Source organism: Bemisia tabaci, chromosome 4 (assembly GCF_918797505.1).
Source record: "Bemisia tabaci chromosome 4, PGI_BMITA_v3".
Lineage (NCBI taxonomy): Eukaryota > Metazoa > Arthropoda > Insecta > Hemiptera > Aleyrodidae > Bemisia > Bemisia tabaci.
The window spans coordinates 22780067-22806329 of NC_092796.1; the positions used below are offsets into that span (position 1 = coordinate 22780067).

General features: G+C 40.1%; 1 protein-coding gene across 2 annotated transcripts in view; it reads left to right on the forward strand.

Moving 5' to 3' along the window:
- The window catches only part of LOC109037138 (uncharacterized), a 110019-nt gene that overhangs the window by 34477 nt on the left and 49279 nt on the right, over positions 1–26263 (forward strand). The window contains exon 3 of one of the 2 annotated variants that reach the window (XM_072299520.1): positions 9248–9424. The exons of the other annotated variant lie outside the window; for it this stretch is intronic. Within the exon in view, the coding sequence (XP_072155621.1) occupies positions 9248–9424 (177 nt within the window). The remainder of the gene's footprint in view (positions 1–9247; positions 9425–26263) is intronic. 2 annotated transcript variants of the gene reach the window in all.

The following is a 26263-nucleotide window of genomic DNA, read 5'->3' on the forward strand; positions in this document are numbered from 1 at the left end:
CCTGATTGTTGAAATTTTTTATTTGTCGGGACAACATAGATGACATAGGTTAAAAGGCAGAGCGGAATTGGTTGGCTATGTCTTATCGCTGCTTTGTCGTGCCTATGTCGGGTTGAACAAACGACAAGCTCCCGGCACCTCTCAAGTTTCCGACAGTATGCCATCCATTCCACCTGACAAAGGCACAACAAGGCAACGATAAGACATAGCCGACTAATCTTGCTCCGCTTTTTAACCTATGTCATCTATGTCGTCCCGACAAACAAAAAAATTCAACATTCAGGCTGCTGATAGATTTTGCATGGTCACTGTGGTTTGGCATGGTTCAGCAAATATTGCTTCTGATATTAGGTAACACACATTGAAATAGTTCAGCACATACCTTAAGTAGAATTTTGGCATCCGACTCGGCATAGATTTGTTGCTAAAACTACTGACGCTGCCTTTAAATCCTTGATATGGGTCTCACTCAAAACCAGATTACTAGGATTTTTTGACATCGAACAGATTTCCGCAGGGATAAGGGTACTAAAATTCACTTGTCATAGGTACTTACAGTTTTGCTTGCGAACAAATGAACCACGGATGGAGGAAGGTACACAGAACTTGTAGCACGGTAATAAAGGTAGAGACAAAGTTTAGAGATAGCAGTGAACAATAAAGGGAAGTTTAATTTGTATGATTTAGTTTGCATTTCGAAATAACAACATTAAATTATTCAGTAGTTTAGTTCGTGTAGGTATGTTTACATCTCGCGATAACCTAAAAGCGAAAAGACAAACATTGATTGAATTGACTTGACTGTGACGTCAACTAGCTATCCGGCACGAAGTCACGACGGCAGGGAATTCAACATTCTTAGAAACCAGTTGTTAATAGATAAAAAAACAAATCGGAAAATCGGAAAATGAGTGATTAACGCAAATCTATGTTTTAATCTCAGTTTCTCTCCAAGCGTGGAAAAGAGGGTCGTGATTCAGAATTCACCGGCCGGGATTCACTTGATTCACTCTGTTCACTGATGACATAGAATAATAGCTACTTATTTATTATTCTCAAGACGATGATGAGATTCTTTCCATGGGTTCACACAATTTTTCAAGGCAAATTTACGTGGAACGGCGACAGAGCAGCTAACTGACGCCATGACACTGGCAGCACCGCAGCAGTGGCAGCACTGGCGGTGCGTCGTGAATGGTCAGAATGGTCGTGAATTGAATGAAACAACGACTTTGATCAGTTGAACTTTCTTAAAAATTAATAATGCAAAAACACGTTCTAAATTCAAGGAATGATGCCTATGCGTAAGTTTAAACTTTTTGAAATGATTTGCAATGATTTTCATAACTGTTAGTGCATATTTATATTTAATGCGGACGGGCAATGAAGTCAAAATTTCGAGGCACGAATGTGATACGGCGCGGGTAATTTGAAAGAGTGGCCAAAAAACGGCAGAAAATTAGGGATTATTAATTAACTGCGTAATGAATCAGCTCCAAATTTCGCCTGTAGGCGAGGAATACAATATGCTTGCCAGAGTGCAAAGGGTTTTGAGTTTCGTTAAGTTTTTGCGAAGATATCTCAAAATAACGCAAAAGTTGAACGGGTTCGTGTAAGATACAGTAGCGGCTCCCATTCTCGTTGTTGGAGATCTCTATAGGCTTGACGGGGTCGCTACCGCTCCTAGTAATTTATTTACGGCCGTGAGAGCAGCATGTAGCCTGAAACTCGTAGATCAATCAAGAAGCGGCACAGTTTTCCTGGACTAAAACGATACGAATACCCATACTCTGTCTTGCATCGGTACTTTAGTAGTTTCTAGTTTTCCGTTAGAAAAATAAAACGTAACACAAAAACTGCAACGTCCTGAATGTGAATACGTGTTTCTCCGATTTCACAATCGTGATGCAGCATATACACGAGGGACAAGTGCACTGAGCGAACGTACCTTCCGATTAGATTCGACTTTTCCGACAAGATCATTGAAACGTGTAATACATGCACATTGCACAAAGCAAGCTGCGTCAGGTGCTTCATATCATCAATCATCCCTTAAAATATGTGTATCGGTGTTTTGTAGTTCCTGACTTTTAAGCACAATAAAAGGGAGCCTGAAAAATTGCAATGCAGCTAGGATGTTGCCAATTAATTTTCATAATATTAATCTTTGAAGGGCACCAATAATAACACTAATATCGATAACAAATGGCTCATTGCTATAATATCCATTAAAACAAAACAAGAATTAGCATGGGCTCAAATTTAATACCGTCAGCACAGTATAGTGAATTTAAAATTTCGAAAAAAGGAAGAAAATTTCTCACGTGATTGTGAGTACTGTGCACGAACATGTTGAACGTCATTTTTATGTAAATTCCGAAAAAAATGGGTTTCACCGGATTTCGTCGCCTAAACGTAGTTTTTTTTTTTAATTGGAGTGTTCGGTTGAGACTCGAGTCATAACTTTAAATTTTTTTCATGTCTTTCAAAGTACCTCTGTTTTAAGGAATAAAGACGTCAAATTTTCAAAAATTTAATGCACAGAATCAAGGCCCGGACACTTCAATTTCCTTTTCACTACATCTCTCTACTTCAATACTCACAAATTGAATTTATCAATTTCATACCGCTTCAAAGACGAGGGGAAAAATGGATTAGAACGTATTGTTAAAATGTGATGATACTTCGAGGCGTTGATCAGTATTTGATTCCGCGTAAACTTCCCGCTCTGTACCATATAACTTGCGGTGTTCGGGTAACACGAAAAAAATTCGAGGCAATTAATTATTCATACCCACTCATTAAAAACTGACATACAGCAGTAAGAGACTAGGAGGTGAAACAAGGATTACTAAGAGAAAATTAACACTTTACATCTAGACTTTTCCCCCCAAATTGCCTGATTATTATACATAAATTAGATATTTAGAATACGATATTGCGAATTCTATATAACATTGCCTTCTCTCACTCATGAATGACGGCTCACGTATTATTAGAGGCAAATGGATAAATGTAACATTCACGAGGGTGTTGATCACATGTAATCGACGGTAAAATCAACACGTAAATTTTTACCTGCTCTCAATGAAAATAATACAAACCGTCACTTATGATTGTAGCATTGTGTTGGATTAGGTTGAGACTTGTAAAAGACTAGGTCCAATTTCTTAATTTTAACTATTTAGCCTCCAATTAAAAATAGTCAATTTAAACATAATGGTTGTAAGGACAGGTATCCAAAATTTAGAGAATCAAAATATAACATGAAATTGTCGGTAAAATCAACATGTAGATTACCTCTCAATGAAGATAATGCAAACGTCACTTATGATTGTAGCATTTTAATGGATTAGGTTGAGACTAGTCAAATATTGGGTCCAATTACTTAATTTAAAAAAAGAACTGCGTAGCATAAATTAAAATAAACACATACTAAAGGCATAAGGGCTACAGTACTATATTTTGCTTCAATTCATGATAGTTAGATTATTTTCTTAGTTAGAAATAGCTATAATTAGGCCGTGAATAAGCTCGACACTTGAGTTTTTTATTTGTTTGAAAAACAATGCTCTCATTAACGACGACCATGGCAGCATTTAGAATAACCCCCCCCCCCCCAATTTAATATTGAAATGCCTCCTAAAATTTTGTGGAACAGTTAACTCAGGTTCAGTAGGTAAGTTTTGGGTGATACAAAAAAGTAGCTACGGTATAACTGTGTCATGTCATAATTCATTAACGATTTGTTCCTGATTATGGACCCATGGATTTCGGTTAACTTTCCCCGCAAAGTGCCCGTTTCGACAACTCTGTATAAAATCAAAGTGGCATCGAAACAAAGGCCTCTCGACGAGCCCTTGACAGGGCCCCTGCCGAAGTGCCGGTTGCCTACCCAGACAGGCGCGATCCGAAAGCCGGGCCGTGAAACGATTTAAATCAAAACAAAACAAAGGCAACAAAACAAACGAAAGGAAACAAAATAAAACATGAGCTTTAATTGGAGTATTGAATTAATAACGCTCAAATGAGTTCCCTGGCAGAACTACAATTAAAACGGGCGCCGAGTCGGATGAGGCAGCGAAACCGCACATCAATTAATTGAACAGGGACAGGATAGATAAAAGAAATTATTAGGTCCAGTTATAATTTTAATAGAAACTAAATAATTGTGACGTCATACCCTTTCCTCGGCCCCCGTGCGTTTGCGTCCCCCTTTTCACTGTGTCCACTGTGTCCCTTAGGGCACAAATATGATTGGCGTTCAAAGTACTGTTACGATGGGTTATACATCATTTGTGTCACTTCGATGTTATTAGAGAGCCCTCCTGTTCGATGGACGTGTCACATCGTCTTAAACATCCTCGATTGTTTAATAGTCCAGAATATCGACATTGACCTTTAAAAAAAATTCCCAATTTTAAAAAAAAATCGCTTTGGCAATTAAATGAAAAAAAAATTGACCAATTTTGAGAATACATGTTAGACCATAAAATATAATTAGGTATTTGTAAATACTACATTCCAGCCTATTATTTGCTCTTCTCTTTCACAGTTCTTAATGATGGTATTATCTTGAAATCTAACTTTGGAGTGCTTCTTAGATTAAAATAGAAAACATTGTTTTCTCCAGGAATGGGTATAAACCTATTTGTATATTAAAGCACACTGAGAAAAAAAAAACACATTGGATCTAGAGTCCAGACTCTTGAAAACATTGACAAGAAAAAGGACTCTTGATTCAATCAGATTTAAGCTTAAATAAAAAGGAAATCCGCTCAAATTGAGAGGCTTGATTTTTTATTTAAGCTTAAAGCTTAAAGCTGATTGAATCAAGAGTAGTTTTTCTTGTCGATTTTTGTCTGGACTCTAGATCCAATGTGTTTTGTTTTTCCAGTGCATCTGGAGTGCACGAGGAAAAAATAGATGCAAGCGGCTACTCAAACCAAGCATACATGAATGGTCGCATTTTAATATTTTCGCAAATTAATTTCTCCAAAAGTTTAACAAATTTTGAAAATTTCAGTAATTTTTCTTCAGGAGGCAAGACAAGATCTTCGGATTAGATTTACAAAAATTTGAAACAATAATAACGTATTTTCCCTGTCATTCAGCCACGACATAGCTTTTAGTGCGGCGTTGCATCGTGATGCATCAACACGCGCAAATATCAAACAGCAGCCGGAAATCGCAGCGATCGGTTCCCAAGTAGTGTGGAAGAATCGCGAATTGCGAGCAGCGCGAAGGAAAAACTTCCGCAGTTGGATCCGATCGAGCGGCGACGCGAGTTTTGCGGTAAAATTCTACGAAAAAACGATAAATTTTATTCTCACGCAAATTGATAAACCGGCCGCGATACTTGATAAAGGAGCCCGAGCTTGATTTTCTCACCGCCAGGCGCCCCCTCCCTCCCCTCCCCCCACCAGCTACCCCGCCACCGCACATGCGTCCACGAGGCCGCGGTCGCGACCAGAAAATTAAGAAATCTAATCCAGCTTCCGTTCACACGAGCCATGAACGCTGCCACCAGACTAGGCCCACGCTTAAACTGCTCTGCAAAGAAAGAAACAGAGATGTTTCTTGCAAGTTGGCAACACTCTTTTCATCCATTTAAATCCATCGGAAATATCGTTTCAAGAGGAGCGAGCTTCCTCACCAAGAATCGATTGTTTTCCATAAATTTAAATGGAGGAAATACAAAGTTGCCAACTTTCAAGAATTTTTTTTTTTAAGCTGATGGAAACGACTTATTGCGCAAAGTATTTTTTATGGTAATTGCGACGGCTGAAGTTTCCTTATGCTCCGTTCCATAGCCCTATCTTAATCATGTGATACATATGTCGCAGGATAGGACCGAACTTTGTTCGTCAGTTCCTTTTGCTGCGAGAGTTCGCTTACACGAACCGAAAGTTTGGTTTGACAAACTGAATTAGTTGAGATGATAAGGATCATCGAACTTCGGCTCATTCGACCGAACTTTTTTTTCAGGGGAGAGTTCAGGACACTTTCCACATGTCTCAGATCAATCGGTCGATTTCACCAAAAATTTGATTTCGCCGAAAAAAGTACTTAAAAGAAACCCGAAGTAAAGATGAACGCGGAAATATTAAGCTGTGGAGTGGTGGGATAAGCATATCAGGAAAAATAAGTTTATAATCTTTGTAAGGACAGCAGAGAAACCCCTCGCAGCGAGAACGGTAGGTTTCGAAGCTTCCGACGGGCGAATGACCGGACTGTCTATTATGTCAATACGAAGAACTGCAAATTCTGCCGGAAGGTAATGGATCGCCACTTGGCCAACAACGCGACGTTTGTTGTGAACCTCCGAACGAAAAAGATACGTCAAATTCAGTAAAAATGAGTTCATAATTAATAAGAATCACAGAATATTGTAAATGAGCCAGTTGCGCTAGTCACGGAATCGTGTTTTGGTGCTTGATTCTTAAAGATTCGCTAAAAGTAAGAAGAACTGTCCGAACAGAAAATGTGTACGTTAAATATTAACTGAGAAACAATTTAAAACGGGACTGCGGCCGCAAATAATAAAAAGAAACACATAAAATAAGAAACCCGGGACGTTTCGCAGGGATCACACCCGCATTTTCAACCGGCAAAACAAGAAAAATTAAAAAAAAAAGACACTATGAGCCTCACCGTTGTTATTGTGAGACTGATAGTGCAACCAAAATAAACGAACGAGTGCAAGTTGTTAAATATTGACTGAGATATCGTCCTTTAAAAATTCGTGTTTTTGACGTCATCCACCGCTGTAGTGCATTACATAGTAAGTATTACCGCGGTGGATGACGTCATAAATCGAGTTTTCAAGGTGCGATATCTGGGTTAATATTCAACGCAGAAACATGTTTCGACAGATCATATTATTTTTGGCTAATCTACAGGAATCAAGCATCAAAACACGATTCTGTGACCAGCGCAACTGACCCATGGTGAGTGTGGGTATAGCTTCCGGTGAACGGGTGGGACGCACAGTCGTGGTGGCACGATAAGAAAAATTCCGAGGAGTTCTAAGTAAGAGGGAATCCTTTCCGAACGCGGAAGCAGACGAATCAATGCAAGTTTAATGATAACGGCTGCCCGATTGCTCGGGGGCAAACCGAAATAATTAAGACCTTGTTTTAAGTCGGAGCCGTCGTCCGCAGGGGCGCGGGCGGGGCGGGGGGCGGATCGCGGGGGCGAGTGGAGCCCGGGAGGGGGAGGCTGAATGGACGACATGTGTTAATGACTGGTCAGTAATTAATCGTCGTTCGCGCGACAGGGACATTATTGGCTCCGTTGTCATCTCCCCGAGGGAGCTCCGACTCCGGGCTCCAACTTAGTTGCCGGGCACACTTAGTACTTTCCGTCCGTGTCCCTTTTGTCTCGGGCCGGACAACCCCCCCCCCCCCCTCCAGCCCCGCGGCTTCCCAACTCCGAACGCAGCGCCCTAAATTGACACTTCGACAAAACTTCATAATTATACTTACAATTTGGCCCGCCGACTCGACGCGCCTCACTCCTCGGTCTCCAGTGACCCCCCTCCAACACCATTCACCCCGTAAACCCCCGCAGATTTTTGCTCGGCCCCCGGTCAGAACTTTCCTCTTGCTTTTAAACTTTCTTTGGATAAGCGTCATTTTTTTATTCTTCTCTCTCTAAAAAAATATGCATTTATGATAGCAAAAATACACAGAAATTGACGGTCGAAAAACAACATTCACTGGAAAAAAACACGTTGGATCTGGAGTCCAGACTCTTAAAAACGATCGACAAGAAAAGGTACTCTTGATTCAATCAGAATCTAGCTTAAATCAAGAACCACGCCTATTAATTTTAGCGGATTTTGTTTTGATTCAAGCAGAAATCCGATTGAATCAAGAGTATTTTTTCTTGTCAATGTTTTCAAGAGTCTGGACTCTAGATACAATGGGTTTTTTTTCCAGTGTTCTTCACTCGTTTAAAGTCTTCCTCGGATTTATCTACAGCTTGCCACTGTGACCAGAAATTCCGTCCTGTTAATAAAAATGCACCTCTTTGGTAGAAGGAAATAAGCGACACGATAGGAACAACTGCATCACAGAAAATTTGACAGAAAATTTGAGGGCGGAAGAAAAAAAATGTCGATTAGTTACAAGGTCAGGTTAGGCAAGCTGAGGTTTGCTCCCTTGACCGGAAGTTTTCCCTTCATAACCGGAAGTAGTTCCCAATTTACATACGAAAATTTCGAGCTGGACACAGCTGCATTAGCCTTATCTAGTAAAGCTAAAGACAAAATTTTACAATGTAAATTTACAGTTGAGCTCCAACTTTCAAGCCCTCTTCAAAATATTGCCGTATATTCATAATATAGCCGTCGCGAAGCAAATGAAAATTCAGGAAACAAAGCATGCAAAAAATCTTTGAAGACAGTTGCTAACGCAAATTTTGTTTTATTCGAGAACGAAACGCAAGGCTATGAAAGAGTTAACTACTGTGAAGTTATTTGGATGTGTGCAACGGACAGCAATTGGCTGGTATTGTTTTTCAGCGCAGAATGGGCTTTCAAAAAAGGCCAATGGTAATATACATATCTTTGATTTGAGCACTACCCATTCCTACATCTAGAACCCCATAAACTAAAACACATAGACTATAGTAGCACTTGGATTCAAGGTTTAGAGTTACCAAGCAATTCCGCTTCTTTCGTATTTCTTCCTGAGGGTATGAGAGCTGGTGGTTCGAAGATTCTACTTCTTGAAACGCTTGAGATTTCGTCAGACGAGTACAAAATTTATAGAATTAGTAGTGTTGGCTCAGGTTTTGGTCCAAGTGGCCTTCTAGCGAGAAAAAAGGCGATCAAGAGAATTTTGCCACTCCTCCACGGGCAAATTATGATGAAAACGTAGGGATTGATCGAGCAGAAACTTTCTAAAGGAATGTAACTTCTTTTGTGGAATATATTAGTCCTCTCGGTTTCCAATCCTAGATATGATCCTTTTAAGTATAAACGGTGGGAGTTCCTTGAGTTGAAGTAGAGTCAATGCACGGCTGTTGCGTCCCATAAGAATGGGTAGCAGCGTTGGGTAATAATGTTCCATGCGAATTGACTTATGATGTTACGACGCGACAGTTCAATAATTTCGCCTTCATCTCATCGTGTAGGCAAAAATACACCAACAGAGTTAAAATAGTTGCATTCAAGAGTTTTGTTTCAAAATGTAATTTTAGCGCGGGTCACCTATTTAGAACTGATTCATTCTTGTTTCAGGCCAAGTTCACCAATTTCGGGCGATGGCGTTAGGGCAAAGACCGTTCCTGGATTCACCCTTCACGAATCATTTGCGGGAGTTAGAAAGTTATAGGCGGACTAAAAACGAGAACCAAACGCAAGTTGCAGCGACCAACAATTCGTACAAAGCATTAAACCAAACCAGCCAATCCCAAGGTACGTGCTAGGTTATGCTTCAAATTATCTTTCACATACCCTCGCAATAGTACATTCGCTTATTGTCTTTAAACGACTTTCGCAAGTTGATAAAGTTAGGAAACAAAACGCTTTCATTTTCGCTGTTGTTTTCAACGAGCTTGATATGATTGCTTTCAATTTGATGACAAATAATTGTTGATCGGCAGGAATCTATCTTGAAAAAATTAGAACTTCTCTTGAATTCTTGCTTAAAAGTATTATCTTCCCTCTCTCTCACCGCGCTCCCATAACATTTTCTATAAAACATTACGTAATTCTATGTTTAAGCCACCTTCTGTCACCCTAGAAGTGGCGTTTTGTGATGAATTTTGAATGACAAATTGTCATCTCAGGTCGATATTTATATATTCAATTCCCTACAAAAACATCGGCGCGTAACACCAATTTCAGCATTATGTTTGGCACTACCCTCTCCTTCCCCTAACAGAATCTTTCTCCTGTACCGCAGGCTCTTTATCCCTTCATGAAGCCCCGTAAAAGTTATTTTTCGACTTTTAACAATGTGTCACACACACAGTTTATCGGTATGGATAATTTCATCTCAAGTTACACAGAACCAATTCAGTCCGACTTTGGTCACTGAATACGGTAAATTATGCAATGCTTCGACTTTACAAAGTAATTTTTTTGGAAAACATTGGCATATTTGAACTCAGCAACCCAAACAATCCCTAGTTACTCATGTTGAAAGGTTTAAACATACAAATGTGATTTAATGCCGCTTTAATCGGGCTATGGGACCATAGTGCACTGCGCCCACTCCTGAATAAAAACAGACATAATCATCCGACTCTCCGCTTTTATCATCAAAGTCTTGTAAACTAGGGGGTAAGGGGGGCGGGGCGGAGTATTTCCGGCATATTTGACGAACTTTAATTTCAATCTGGACAAATGCAGCGGAATTAGGTAGGTTCGGTGAAGATTAACTCGTGTTGGGTAAGAGAATCATGGATTAAAGCTGCTGACTGGCTTGCCAAATCGTTCACGTTATCCGGATGTTGTATGGAAGGTTTGTATACGACAGGTATGAGTTAATGGTTAGGGTAAAAATATGAAACATATCTCCCTGTAATGTTCATTGATTTCTGATGAGATTTTATTTTTTCAAGGAAAAACTATTTAAAGTATCTTCTTGGAATTATCTGTGAATTAAACACGAGTGGAGACTTGCGATATAGTAATCGGAGAGAACATTTTATAATTTTAGCCATCTGTCGGCATTTTCTAGATCTTATGGCACACATCTTGTAAAAAATGTGATCACAAAGTTCAATGTCTCCATTGCAAAGCAGTAAGAAATCTAAAAAGCTAAATTTTGAAATACGCACGTGTGAAACACGGATTTTGATGGACAGACGGTGGAAGCAAAATATTTTTAAAATTTCACCAGTAGAAGTTCCTTCCGAAATAAGAAAATGATAACTTTGCCGGTTAGGTTCACGTGGGCTAATCGGTATAACCCAAGGTAGGTAGGTCCTGGATTTGGATCTAGGTTGTGGCGACAAAGTAACGAGTGAGTCTATCTAGAAACTCGCCATTTGACCTTATTATCAGAACATTTGAGATCCTTGGGCTCATCATGCTTACGGAGACAGGTTAAATGGCAACACTCCATCGGCACTGCCGTCGCTATACTATACTCGTATGTGCTCTGGTATCAATGATCATAAGTTGGGCTACATCTCGCGACAAGGAACTAATATTTCTGACTCATTTTAGGCGCAACATATGCAGTTACTTCCCCTATATAATTAGGTGCATTAATGGATGAGCTAGAAATTGTAGTTCCTTGTTAAAAAATACAGTCCACTTTATGTTATGTAGACTAAGATCTCTTTTCAAGTACAGTCAAGGATCAAAATTTTAAAAAAAAAACACATCTCTCAAATATATAACTGCGTGCATTTTATCGAACCGTGCATACTTTAACTTATCTTAAAATTCGATGAATTCATCAAATCCGGCAAACCTGCCGTAAATAATCCTTCGGGACGGTGCAGCAGTGGTGGCCCTGGTGGGCGGCGGCGGGGATCTGGTAAGGGAAGGCGAAGCGGGGGGGGGGGGGGGTTGAGGGGAGGTAATTTTAACGGCGTGGCGTCCGCGAGTATAAATTAACGTCTGAAATCGGCTTCACTCTATAAAACTGAAGTCGGGGGGCTATGATTATTTGTGCATGTAGCTACCCGTGTTCAGCGTGCCGCATTCTGACTGCGAGTCTGCATTGCCGGCTTTGGGATTCGCACCAGAAGATTTGGGACGTTTTGTTTCGTTCCTTGCGGACGCAAGGCCCTGAAAAAACTCCGGTCACAACCAAAGATGGACAATTTCATGACACCATACAACATTTTAACAACGGAGCATGAAATATTCTGGAGCTTTTCTGGGCAGCCACAAAACACCTCCGATGAGTATTCAAATCAGTGGCAGCTCCCGAGGGAAAGATTTCCTGGATGCACAACAAAGTTGTATTGCTCATAGAAGAAACATTGTCACTTGAAAAACAGTTCAATCATAGCATCGTTGGCCGAAACGGGAAAATTTGGAACCGAATTGCTGAAAATATGAGTGGCAAACTATCGGAAACAGTTACAGGTTCACAGTGTGATTCTCAATGCAAGAGGTGTCCCAAAAAAACTGAGACCAAGTCAGTAATTCGGAAACTATGATAGGTATCGAAATGCAATTTACAAGAGGTTGCAGTTTGTACTACTGGCATATCTAACCTCAAAATTTGAGTTTATTTGGTTGAAAACTCACCGAGTTATGGCAATTTTTCGGGGACGAGTTGCGAGTAACTCTACAGGATTTTCGAGTTTTCATTCCGCGAACTGTTCCTGAACCGCGCTCCAGATCGCGACGCTGTGGATCTTGCGAAGGGATCATGCGGGCACTGTTCTGGATGTAGGGTTCCACCTGTTAACATATGTTTTCAACGCAATCAAGACATTTCTTCCACATGAAAGCTCGTTGCAGCCGAAAATGTCTAGCGTAACGAATGTTTTCTCGCGAAGCGCGATGAGCTCGCCCACCGAGTTGAACGAGAAAAACGCTATGACATTCGTTATTGCGTTCGCCGAGGCCTTTCTGCCACTGAAACTTTGAATGAAATGACAGTTGCTTAAGGACTAAATCGACTTGGCAAAAATATCATTCTTCGCTAGCATAAATGCTTTTCCGAGGGTCGAGAGTCAGCAGCTTTGATTCCGCATGGCGCCCGGCTGTCAATTTCCGCGACAGCGGCAAATATCGGCACCGTGGCCGCGGACGAAATGTGTCGATTTCATATCATCCTACAAATTGGGGTAGTACGCACCGCAATTTTAGAGGCTAACTCCAAACGATTTTTTTCCGTAAGTATCATCCAACAACCCTGCTCTTATTTCCGTGATTACTTGGTCGATAAAACCTGTAGAATCATAAACTTTTTGCGGCCTTAAAATGTCATAATCTTGGATGTCGTTCTGATGTTAGATATACGTCATTGTATTGGCATTAACAATCCATTGAAACTTCATGTCAGAAGATTTGGCGCTTGCGCCATAAAATGATCGGTTCAATGGGGAATTTGAAGGGGTCTGAAATTTTGTAAATATCAACTGTAAAATGAAACTAATTGGAGAACTGAGTATGAGGATATCCCTTGTCTCTAAATTGAACAATTATTGGAGGAAACATGACAAAATAACCTGATCTGCTAAATAGCATGTGTCATGGCCACATGGGAAATGCCGCCAGATGACATCAAGAGGCGGCAAATTTTCTCTTTTATAAATTTATTTTTCTACAATTTCCCAATTCAGAAAAAAATAATGAAAAATACCGCGAATTCAGCTCATTAATCACACTCAGATGATGCAATAAAAAAAGATCGCGTAAATTCTCTATTATGCCCTCAACAAATATCACAACAACAACAAATATACACAAAATGCTTAGCGTCCTAGAAAAATATGAAATAACTAAGGCAGTAAAAAGAGGGGAAGAATTATTAAATGTACAAAAAGAGGTAGATCTGGCAACTAACCCCCTGTACATGAAAAGTGCTGCCATCTCTGATGAGAAACAGGTACTAAACATACATTGACTTGTTTTGATTATTAAGAGTGATCTGATCTAATAGCTTGTTATCAATTGTTACCATCAATGAAATATGTTACCTTCTTTGAAATTTAAATTATGGCCTTTGTGATATTGATTTTGTGACCCTGACGATGAAGCGTTCGCTTCGAAAAGCTTCGGTATAAAATTGTTAATAAAATGTAAGTGTTTTTTTAAAACATTTTTGCATTATTTCTAGCACTCGGCTACAATCCAAACTCCAAACATCACACGTTCTCGCTGCGTGCTTCATATAGCTGCGCTGTTCCACTCCGCCACCGTGGCGCACTGGCTGACGGCCTGGGGAGCTCTCGACGCTGAAGGCTCCCCAGTGACAAGAGCGAGGAGCCACCAGCGTGGCGCGTTAATTTGAATCTTAATTTGATTGACCCATCAGCCCATCACTCCGGCGGAGAGCGAAAGAGCCGAAATCCCGGATTTGTGAGCCGTGAATGGGCCCGGGCCCACTCATTGTGGGTCCCCGGGATCATTGCTCGTAATTTGCCGTGAAATTCCGAATTACCCGCTCCGCGACACGACTTGACTTTGAAATCCTCGCTTTCCGCTTCCCGGCTAACGGTAGCCTCCGCTTATCAGTGTTGCCATTCTTTACGATAGTCCTTAAATCCATCAATCATGCTCATGGACATGGAAATTTCGTGTATTTTTGCAGGGGGATGGACGAGGTCTTGAACGAAAAGGATAGCTGTAGTTAGCTTTCTCGTGGCTATTATCGGATTGCATTTTGCAAAAAGAAACCAAGCGCATTCCAATGTCGCTATGATTGTATACAACGCATTTTACCCTGTATATACAAACTGATCATCTATACAAGATTTATCTTCAATTCCAATAGACAATTTAATTGAAGACGAAAGACCTTCGTGAATTTAAGTTGCTGCTTGTCATAGTAATTTTGTTGCAAAGAATGGAAATTGCAAAATCCTTGCAATGATGGTATGCTCTTAATTCCTTTAGACAAAATGTAATCCATTTCATCTCTCGAAAATCTTGTTGGATTTTAGGGATTGAAGTGAGCGACAGAGCACAGGGGAGAATTTCATGAGCCGCCCTGCGCCGCGCTGTCCGCAGCGCGCATGGCGTACGACCTGACCTTATTCATCTAGCGTTGAGAGTACACGTATTACTTCACACGACCGGTGTGTGATTTTAAAAGTTGAAAATTTAAAAAAAAAAGCTTTTTTTAAAAAAAAAAAATTACACGACTTACGATTTTCTCGGCCAGGGCAAAAAAATCTGCTATCCATAAAAGTGAAAATGGCCAACTCCTTCTCCGATTGAAACAATGAAAGATGAATGCTTACGAATTGTAGTTATTTCACCCTAATTATCATTGAATATTCTCTTTTTAGTCAGACGCGAAGTAAGAACATTCCAGGCTGAAGTCTATTTTCCCGCAAATTATAGCAGAAATACACAGTAGTCACTCACACTTGAAAGAGGCAACAGGAGCGTTCCCGAGAAGTCTCTCTATAACTCCCATGAACTTCCTCATTCCTGTTCCAGCCTTTGACTTTCCCGGAAACCTTCGGCCTCCTTTGTTTGCATTGAATGCAGCAGGAATAAGACGTTCGGGCGAATTTCATTGATTTATACTAATTGATTAGAATTACCCCGGTACCGACCCAACACTAATGTTGATACAGTTATCTTACAAAATCTCAGGATGATGGTATCCCACTGTCCACGAGCGGGGCTCGAAATTTTGGCGACATTGAAGAGGGTTCGTCATGAGGAGAGGGTAGAAGCGCAAGTGCTTGCTATCTCTTTAGGGCTATATGTATAGTCGCTTTTGGTCATTTTTAAGATTCGTTGAATTTCCACCCCCTCTCAGCAAGCAAAGTGAGCTTATCCCGACAACAACTTGTGCCCTCCATTTCAAGACCTACCTGAAATGAAGCTCCTGCTTGACAGGAAAATTAAAACTTTTGAGCACACAACTAAATCGATCTTCATCGCGGCTACGGCGCGGACCTCATTCCTCCTTTCATGTTTCAGGGTGATCTAACTTCAGGGCTATTTGGTCGTCTGTGCTCGATTCTTGGGCGTTTTTGGCACATTTTGGTTGCCTAATTTAGCTTCACATCTCGGGTTGATTACCCACCTCCGGACTTAGGTCCCTTCATTATTAGTATGTAAATAAGATGCTACTCTGTTGTATTTTGGGTATTTAATTTAATAGTCTTAGAGGAATTGAATACAATGCTGTTTCAGTAGTTTACATTGAATAAATATTTAAAAAAAAAAGAAAAAAAAAAAAAAAAAAGCATCGTATCGTAGCCTTTGATTGATAGTGTTTTCCGCTATATAGCCTTGAAAATGATCGTAACGATCGAAAAGCTTAAGCATGCTCCATAAAATTATTTGTTATTATAACATCTTCGGTGTCATGAATTTCATAAACAGTTGAGGCTACACGGAATTTTGCTCGATTCTGAGGATTCTGCTCAAAAAATCTTGAAAAATGTTTCAAGATTCGTTAAAGTTCTAACCCCTCTGAACAAGCAAATTGAGCCTCCCCGCAACAACTTGTGCCCCCCATCTCGCGACCTGCACGAAATGAAGCCCGTGCTTGACAGAGAAATCAAAAAACTTGAGCACTCATCTAAGTCGATTTTCATCGTAGCTAGGGCGCGTCGCTCGGATCTATGATTTTTTACATCTCGGGCCCCAGCCCCCCCTCACTCGGGGGGGGGGGGGGGGGGGCTGGGGGCCGTGGGTGTCGTGAGGGGGCCGCTCGGAGGAGTCGGCCGCCTCGCGTCGGGTGCAGCGAGACCCCGAGACTGGGGCCGGAGCCGTCTGCTCGAATAAAGGATGCAATCAAGAGAAAGATGTAAGAGATACCGGAATATGCGGTTTCCAGTGTCGAATTTCACAGATTCACTCCGCGCTCCCCGGCCGACTTGATTAAACTTCGACACCCCCACCGCCCCACCCCCTCACCCCCGTGGCTCCCACCTCTTCCGTAAATAAATTCGACGAGTTTTTTCCCTTTTTCTCGTTTTTTCTCCTTTTTTTTGTGTGCGTTTCTCCTTTTCCCCTGAAATCAAGGTATTGGGTTGCTTGTTGTGCCTAGACTTCCTCCCGAGACGCACGGCTGCCGATTTTGCCTATTCTGGGTTTTGGGATCAACTTGTGAGGAAGGTTAGGGATGCGCAAGAGTTTCTTAACGCATTGAAGGACGATATTCGAAGTTTCGAAGTTAGCGTTATAGTACACTAAAAAGGGATGTGCAAGAGTTGCGCTTAGCGTATTAGGGAAGGATGATCGAGGTCTGTCTTAAAGTACACTTAATCACACGGTTAACATCATCGACTCTCCTGGAAGTCATCAATCAATGAAGTATTTTGGAAGGTTTATTTGGTTTTTGGATAGTTTCACATTGTTGACGAGAGGAAATTTCAATTACTGAGAAATTTTAGTATGGCTCGATGACAATGTTCTGCTGTATGTATGTGGAATAATAACTAGATGGATTCGGAAAATTTAAAGATATGAAGTTGACTTATTTCCCATTATTTAAAAAGTGCGGATTCTATACGTTTGTGCGATATGAAAAATGTGCGGAAATTCTATCGTTTTGGCGACAGTTAAAATGGCGGAATTTATACGTTAGAGTGACGATACGTTCTTAAAGGAGTTCAATTATAAACCTGAATATGCTTCGAATTATTTGAAGCAATTCAGGTCTGAAATGAACATAAGGTTAAGGCTCTTCAACCTCCTACTATCCGAGGAAAACTTATTTTTATTTGATATTTATTAGCGAGGCATCCTCGAGAAGACCATGAGGAATTCCTAAAACTGAACATAGTCATTTTAGGAGGTACAGTTAAGGGCTCTTTCCGGCTCCGGGCGCTTTTCATCACGCAAGGTGGATGGCGAAGGCCATTTACACCTTGAAAATGTACTTGTTTCATGAACAATTCACTATGACGACTGGTGAACTTGCAAATGTGAAAGCTTTGAGCTTATTCATCGTTCTAGTTTATGTAAAATACTGGTTCAAAGCTCCGCTTTCTAACCCTATTTAACTCTTGTTAAATTACAAAGGAAAACGATTGCCGATGAATATGGTATACTTTTTAAGTAATTGAAAACAATCAGAGAAAAACATGAAAAAATAAAGCATATAACTGTGAAACCAATCACTGAACTACTCAATCGATTGTAAGTTAAATCAGCTGATAAAAAAAAAAAATATTTCTTTAACAACTCTCATTTTCCAGCAACCGTCTTGAACTATACACATAGTTCTTGCGGACTGAAATTTCAGCGAATGAAATTTGCATCATTATTTGTCTTTACGGGATTGTTGCTGGGACGGGCGTAATAACAGTAAAACAATGGAGAGCGTCATCTAATAGCATCCCGTACCGAACCGGTGGATATTAAAACCCAACATTAGTCCAGGCAATAAAGGATTTTACCTTGCAAAATTTAGGTGAAATCAGGTTATGATTGATTCCTATGTAATTTTTCACGCTGAATCCGAATTTTTGGTTTCCCAACAAATTTTCCTTGTGCTAACTCCGGAAAATCGGAAAAACCGCGAAAAATCACGTTTTTCCGCGGTTTTCCCGTGATATCTCTTTTCCAGTGCGATATATCGAGAAAATAGTTATTTCCAAAAATAAAGCTGATAAAATTTCCTATAAAAATGATCCGAACGTTTTTTTCATACGTCCATTAGGGAGAGTGCTGGAGCCGTGGAAAGCTCTAAAAACTCGTAAAATCGCGATTTTCCACGGTTTTTCGCCACTTGTGTGAAATAAATTCGTTCTTTCGCAAAATTTCAAGATAGTCTTACCTTAAAAATTAATGCTGCTTACTTTGAAGACAAAAATGATGACAATTTTTTCTTTTTAGGTCTAGTGGGAGCGGTTTTAAAGCCGCGAAAAGCTCGAAAATCGCGATTTTCCGGCATATTTTCGTAACAAATCCGTTCTTGTACAAAAAACTCATTTAAAGTGACTTCAAAATTCAATCTTATAAAATTGTCAACATACATACGTAGAATTTGCTCCCTTGGCGCACCCTGGTGCTCTGCGACATCCAAACGCCAGGTGTGCTTATCTACGTAAGGGTAAGTAGACAACGAACGACGTAATAAAATAGTGCAATTTTCAACATACTTAAATGATGTTGAAAGTTCCTTATATATCTAAAGAAACAACGGATAAGGATTTGTCGAAAGCGTAAATAATGCAAAAAGTTGACATTTAAAGAATGTACTACTACAATTTCTGGAATGATTTTCCTAGATTTCCGGCATATTTTCGTTATACATCTGTTCTTGTGCCAAAAACTCAGCTAATGGAGACTTCAAGATTTAATCTTATAAAATTGTCAACACATAATATAACTGAATAGCTTTTAGCATGGGTCAAAAAGTGCCGCATAGAGAATTATGGGTAGCTCAAAAAATGCGAAAAATTGTGATTTTCCACTCTTAAGCCGCAAATTAATCATTTTGAGTAAAAATATGGGGCTAAAAATATACCTCAAAATTTAAAATTCAATGTGATGATGTTTTCGGTGGATTAAATTGCACAATTATGTGTCGAAATTTTAATGGTATATGTGAGAATACACCCAATGAGGACTTATCCGTGGAACTTATCGTAGATGATCCTGATGATTTATGGAATATGCTCCCGAATCGTTCACAGAAAGAGCAGCGGACGACCGAAGAGATGAAAGAAGTTCGGAGACGTTTGTAGGTATTAATTTCACTCAATTTTTTATTTTTATTTGAATTGATAGAAATGGCCAGTGATGCTGAAAAAATTGTACTCATTGACTTCATATACCGCGGAAATTCAAATCACGGTTTCTTCCACTTCGGTTTTATCAGTGATGTAAATGAGGCGACTCTAGGTAATTGAGAAAACGAAAATGAGAGTAATCATGGCACGCGCCCGTGAACTACTCATAATTTTGGGAGGCTTGTACTATAGATGTAGAATTTTAGCCTTACGGCAGATCACATTAATATACTTGATTTCAGAAATCACGACACTACTCTATTAATTGCGCAAGTGTCACATTATTTCCAAATAATTGTAGCGTCATTATGAACCAACAATCAATGGATAAATACTCATTGACAACAAAAATAAGATCCTGAAATGCCAAAGAAGCGAAAAATTGCCATTGAATCTGCGAACCGTATTGAATGCAGGTTGCATTTATCATTGTTCTCCTCTCAGATTAATACCAAAAGATTTTCCTAGGCATACGTCTCTCTTATTCTAGTATACGATGTTGCAAAAGCTCAAACGAGCAATTCAAATTCAGATAAATCCATCAAACCAGAAGTTCCTATTCTCCGATTTAGACGATTTCATGCAGAAGTCGTAAAATACTGCAAAGATGGCAGTGATGACAACGCAGGTGTGAATTTTCCCATCAATTTTACAATAGTTTTTCGATGAGTTGATTAAGAAGAGAAAATTTACATTAAAGTAGGCACAAATTAACATTCTCAGATAGCAGAAAAGAAAGAAAAAAACACCGATAACACCTATAACAATTCAACAATTACGTTCCTCTTGCCATTTTAAACTATGACCCAACTTTATAACTTAGTAGCTCTTTCACCAATAGAAAATATGTTAGGGTATGCCATTATACCCGTGCTTTTCATTATGCTTTCAGATCCTCAGGACATTCACTCAGCAGAGTACCTGATCATGCATCTGAATTATACTGCTTGACATTGAACATATTTACTGTCATAGTTATTATAAAATTTTCACGATACTATTATAGTTGTTTTCGCATAATTGAAAAATTGTATCAATACATTCTTTAAATGTCAACTTTTTGCATTATTTACGCTTTCGACAAATCCTTATCCGTTGTTTCTTTAGATATATAAGGAACTTTCAACATCATTTAAGTATGTTGAAAATTGCACTATTTTATTACGTCGTTCGTTGTCTACTTACCCTTACGTAGATAAGCACACCTGGCGTTTGGATGTCGCAGAGCACCAGGGTGCGCCAAGGGAGCAAATTCTACGTATGTATGTTGACAATTTTATAAGATTGAATTTTGAAGTCACTTTAAATGAGTTTTTTGTACAAGAACGGATTTGTTACGAAAATATGCCGGAAAATCGCGATTTTCGAGCTTTTCGCGGCTTTAAAACCGCTCCCACTAGACCTAAAAAGAAAAAATTGTCATCATTTTTGTCTTCAAAGTAAGCAGCATTAATTTTTAAGGTAAGACTATCTTGAAATTTGCGAAAGAACGAATTTATTTCACACAAGTGGCGAAAAACCGTGGAAAATCGCGATTTTACGAGTTTTTAAAGCTTTCCACGGCTCCAGCACTCTCCCTAATGGACGTATGAAAAAAACGTTCGGATCATTTTTATAGGAAATTTTATCAGCTTTATTTTTGGAAATAACTATTTTCTCGATATATCGCACTGGAAAAGAGATATCACGGGAAAACCGCGGAAAAACGTGATTTTTCGCGGTTTTTCCGATTTTCCGGAGTTAGCACAAGGAAAATTTGTTGGGAAACCAAAAATTCGGATTCAGCGTGAAAAATTACATAGGAATCAATCATAACCTGATTTCACCTAAATTTTGCAAGGTAAACCCCTATTCTATCCTCTATTGCCTGGGCTACATATGAATCACCTGATGAGCCACGATATGTGAGCTTTCTTTCGAGCCTCAGGACTCGCAAGAAGGTAAAGATGTGAAGTCTCAACAGCGACTGATTCTATTACTCGATCCCTGGCGGAGAAATCAGATACCTGGAAGCCATGTAATTATGTTTCGACGGGCGACTCGATCGAATCAGATGCAGGCGAGGATGGATGGCGAAAAAAGGTATCGGTGTGATGATTGGAACCTATTTATGGTTGATTTCGTACCGGGCTCGCATCCGCGTTAATCGTAAACGGAAGGGGGCCGCATCGCGCTGGAAAAAGGGAAGAGATGGGAAAACAGCGTATATTTATGGGTTGTGGTCAGCGTTTTCGACCTGGTTATCGGGGTTGAAACCACAGACCAATTTTTGGCTTCCCTCATTCATAGGTTCATTCATGCTTGCTACTACGTGCGCCGAGCCGCAGCGTCCGTGGCCGGGGCGATGCGCGCTCTTTAGGCGAGCCACGTTATTGAGTTGACCGACGCTTCCCAAATATGCTACCGATCATATCAAAACACAAGGTTCGAAGACGTACTGTTGTGTTGAGGTGCGGATAAACACAGTAAAAGCATTCCAGTGTTGCAGTTTTGCCTTCGATGAAAAAGTTGAATTCGGGCGAAAGTAAATAGTATTTCGCCTTGAAATTGAAATTTTCGAAATTGAATTGAGTTGCGAGTGAAATTCCTTGAAAAATCAATGAAAAAGAGGTCAGAGGTTCTCTGAAAAACATCCATGTCAAAGAAGGGAATGGTTGAACGATCGAATATCAAACGGAGTCCGGCTTCATTTCCAATTTTTGTTCCTCCATCTGCAGAATATCTGAACCCGAAAGACAAGTATCTCATACCTGCAACTTTATTTTGGGACCCCAAAACTGAAAAAAAGGCAACCCAGCTAATGCATTTGCTCCACATCTTTCCATAGAGATGGTCTTGATATAGAGGTGAACGCTCAGGGTAGCGTGAGATACCCCCTCCATTCAGACCTTAACTTTGAGAGCTTTTTGTGAGCTTTTAAGTTGATTTCATAGAAAACCAGTACCGGCATCGAGTTTCTCGCGAAATTTTACAAAGGATTCCGGAATTGAATCGCAAATCTCTCACAAATGCATGCGCTATATTTTTCTCAATGTGGTGTCACTAATAGGTCCCTCCCATAATGTTGACGCGATATAATTCGGGGTTATATGAGTGTCCACCGCTACAATCAATCGAATTTCTACCTATAGACAGGTACTTATTTATTCTAAGACTATCTATGACGTGCTCAGGTGTGAAACAGACTGTTGCAACTTAGAAAGTAGAGGCACGGAAGCGTTAAGTGAGCTTCGAGCCGGTAGTTAAGGAGGCTGCGAGGAGGGGGGCGGAGGGGGGAGAAATAAAAAACTGAGCGGATTTCATTGGTCCGTTCGAGTGTGGAGGAATTTGAGCGGAACATACGTTGGCGCAATCACGGTGTACGTGCCTCTATGCAAATGGCTCTGGGTTCGCGTCGAGCCGAGTCGAGCGCGCTTTCGGGCGAATCGCCATGGCGCGAGCTCGAGCTCGCTTCCAGCCGAGCGCGACATCCTTCGCCTCTCGATTACATAAATCTATCCGTGTAAAGCGGATCGAATCACCGTTTTGCTGCCTATTGCCAATCCTCGTCCACGTCTCCCGACCTCCACGCCACGATAAAAAATCAATCGAGGAAAAAATTGACTGCATTCTCCATGAAAGGCGCCAAGTGTTTTATCACGATGGGAACAGGTATAGCGTTTTTTATGATAGGAGAAACACATTGCAATACCCCGATTCAACAATAAAATACAAGAAAAATACGTTGAAAACTGGGCATGACGAGGCTAAATGGAATATGATAACACAGATAGAACGTTTCGGAATCAATCGAGGAAAAAATTGACTGCATCCTCTATTAAAGGTGCAAAGTTTTTTATCACGATGGAAATAGGTATAGCGTTTTTTACGATAGGAGGAACACATTGCAATACCCCGTTTTTACAATAAAATACAAGAAAAATACGTTATGACTGGGAATGACGAGGTTAAATGGAGTATGAACACAAGTAGGACGTTTTGGACTAAAAGAATGTGCCCAGTCTCAAAAGACTTGAAGTTTTCTCGTGATGGAAACAGGTATAGTACGTTTTGTTATGAGAGGAGAAACACATCACAAAGTACGTACAGACTCTCGAAAAATTACTCTTGATTTGATCGGATTTTGGCTGGAATCGAGAGCCGTACCTTATAATTTACGCGGATTTCCTTTCGATTCAAGCAACCAGCGATTGAATCAAGAATATTCTTTCTTTCTAATTTTTTCAGAGCCTAGTCTCTGGATTCAATAGACTTTTTCCAGTGCAGGTTGGTGCACAGCGGTCCTCCAAACGTGCTGTTCCGACTTATCTTCTCACTTTCTGGTAGATCCCAAGTTTGACCCACCAAAACACGATTCTGTGACTAGCACGACCAAGCACACTGGAAAAAAAAAACACATTGGATCTAGAGTCCAGACTCTTGAAAACATTGACAAGAAAAAATACTCTTGATTCAATCGGATTTTGGCTTGAATCAAAACGAAATCCGCTGAAATTAAGAGGTTGGTTCTTGATTTAAGCTAGATTCTGATTGAATCAAGAGACTTTTTTCTTGTCGATGTTTTTAAGAGTCTGGACTCTAGATCCAATGTGTTTTTTCTCCAGTGCATTGGCCTCTCGTATTGGCCGAAATTTTTCCGAGTCGTCGGCTCGGGCACCCCCGCGGCGCTTGTGTTCAAATCGAAACTTATTTAGAGCGAAGACAACGCTCATGAGACCTCAGCCGGGCATAACTCGACCGCACTCTGAATTATCTCTTCGGCGATGGAGACAAATCACGTTTGTCTGGCCGTTGAAAGGAGGTGCGCTTAAAAAATGATTTTGACCCGAGGTGGCGTGGCTTGCGTCTCACCACCTGGGCCGGACGCCCGCCGCCCGTCGCTCCACGCACGCCAGACTCCTATACTAAAAACGCCGTATGAACCTTTGAACGTTGCCAAATTTCCTACGTAAAAAACCAGAATTTGTAACGAAACTTGTGAGCATTTTCCGTTCAATTTCAAGGAGAATTTTATCCGCATTTTATTCTAAGATATCTGAAAATTTCAACGAGAAACATTCTTTACTTCTCTCGGAAATAATAATTCTATTGGGGGAAATTTGGCAACATTTGAATGTTCATACGATGTTTTTCCTTCGCACGGCAGTGTATGAATGGTGCGAAGGGTGTTGTAAAGCGGCAGGTACACCATCCATCAAGCCTCCGACCAGGCGGCCCACACCTTCCTTAAGTGGGGCCATTTTTTTTTTTTTTTTTTAAACTTTGGAACTCATGACGTTCATGCATGCAGGGGTACAGATTTTTGAAAGAGCAACATTGAAAATCAATTTAAACGTGCAGAAAAACTTCTTAGAAGTATAGATACCTCTGCATTTGAGAATAGGAGGTTTCCTCTCTTGGAGAAAAAAATTGGTCGCAAATATTCAGCGAGGAATGAATCAAGTTTAAAAGAAGAACCAGCATTATGGAGAACACGGGGTCTGAACGGGTTTCATTTTATTTCTCATGAAGAGAATAAGCGTTGGAAAATTTGAATTTTCGTGAACTGCATGCGAGAGCCTCAATTTTCGTTATTTTTGCAAAGAAAGTCAAAGTCACATCATTTAATATTTTTGATAACTGAGTCTCCTTCCCTGATAGCAAAAGGAGCCGGTTCAATTCAATTCAGAGTTCCTGTTGCTGAAATCAATTCTGAAAAAGGAGCCAACAACATGGTGATGCAAATGGCGATGTTACGAGCAATTAAACAAAGACACACCTTGTTTGCCTATAAAAAATATATTCCTTTACGTTAAAATTCCATCAATGAAGGACGAAAAAAGAAAGAAAAATGCGAGGGAATTCAATTTGACTGAACCTAAATAACGGATCGTAAGTTTTTAGTTCTGCATCAGTTATTATGAATATCTATGGACAAATTATAATTTCAGACTTCCAAAGCTAAAAATCCAGAAATTGAGATTAATCGTTCAAATATCGAAGCGTTCTTGCAAGCGCTGTGGAACCACCTTGAATTTTTGAGCATGTGTAATTTCTACGAATTCTAAGTATAACCACTAGGAATTTGGAAAATTGGAACTCGACAGGCAATGACTAAAATCAGCGGCAAATGTTGCTCGGTTGCATTACATGTAGGTTCTGATATTAATCGTAAGGATGCACAATAAACAGCAAATATAGGAATGTATACGTCAGTTCACCCGAACTCGCTTGAACGGAAGAGTCAAAATATTTCGACTCATTAAAGACCTCGTAAATGGAACGTGAACACGGGCTCAGCGAATTTAATTGATGCTATACGGAAACCCTCGAAAAGCACAAGAAGGCTAATTGGAATTAATAAAAGGTTTAACAAGTTTTCCGGCAGGGTTGCTTTTTCCGAAACACTTTGAAAATATTTGGCCGTAATACCTATGAAAGTTCTTCAATACTTGAGCGTTTCTCGTCGAATGATAAATAAAGACGTTAGGACGTACTTTTTGATTTAACACGGGAAATGTACTGCGGAGGAGGGATGCATTTTGTCCATCCCTTAATAAAAGTTAAAAATCCGTGATAATAATACCCAAAACTATCAAACAGTGCATATTTGAATACCGACTGAATTGCCTTTTCCAGCATTTTAGGGCTCTCATTTCACCAACTTTATGAAGTGGGATAAATAAGTCCTTTTTTATTATAGCACTTCTTCTGTTCCCATTCATTTTCTGCAGGACGGATTTCCGCGCACTACGAAGATGATCAGCATTCACATGGCTGGTTCTCGTGATAGGTAATACACTGCATGCTCACGGTATCACTGGGATAAATAAAACACAATTTGGATCTAAGAAGGTTCCAGACTTCTTAAAACAAGCAATGAGCGGGAAAACACGCAAAAATCATTTCAATCTCCATATGATGGCGTCAA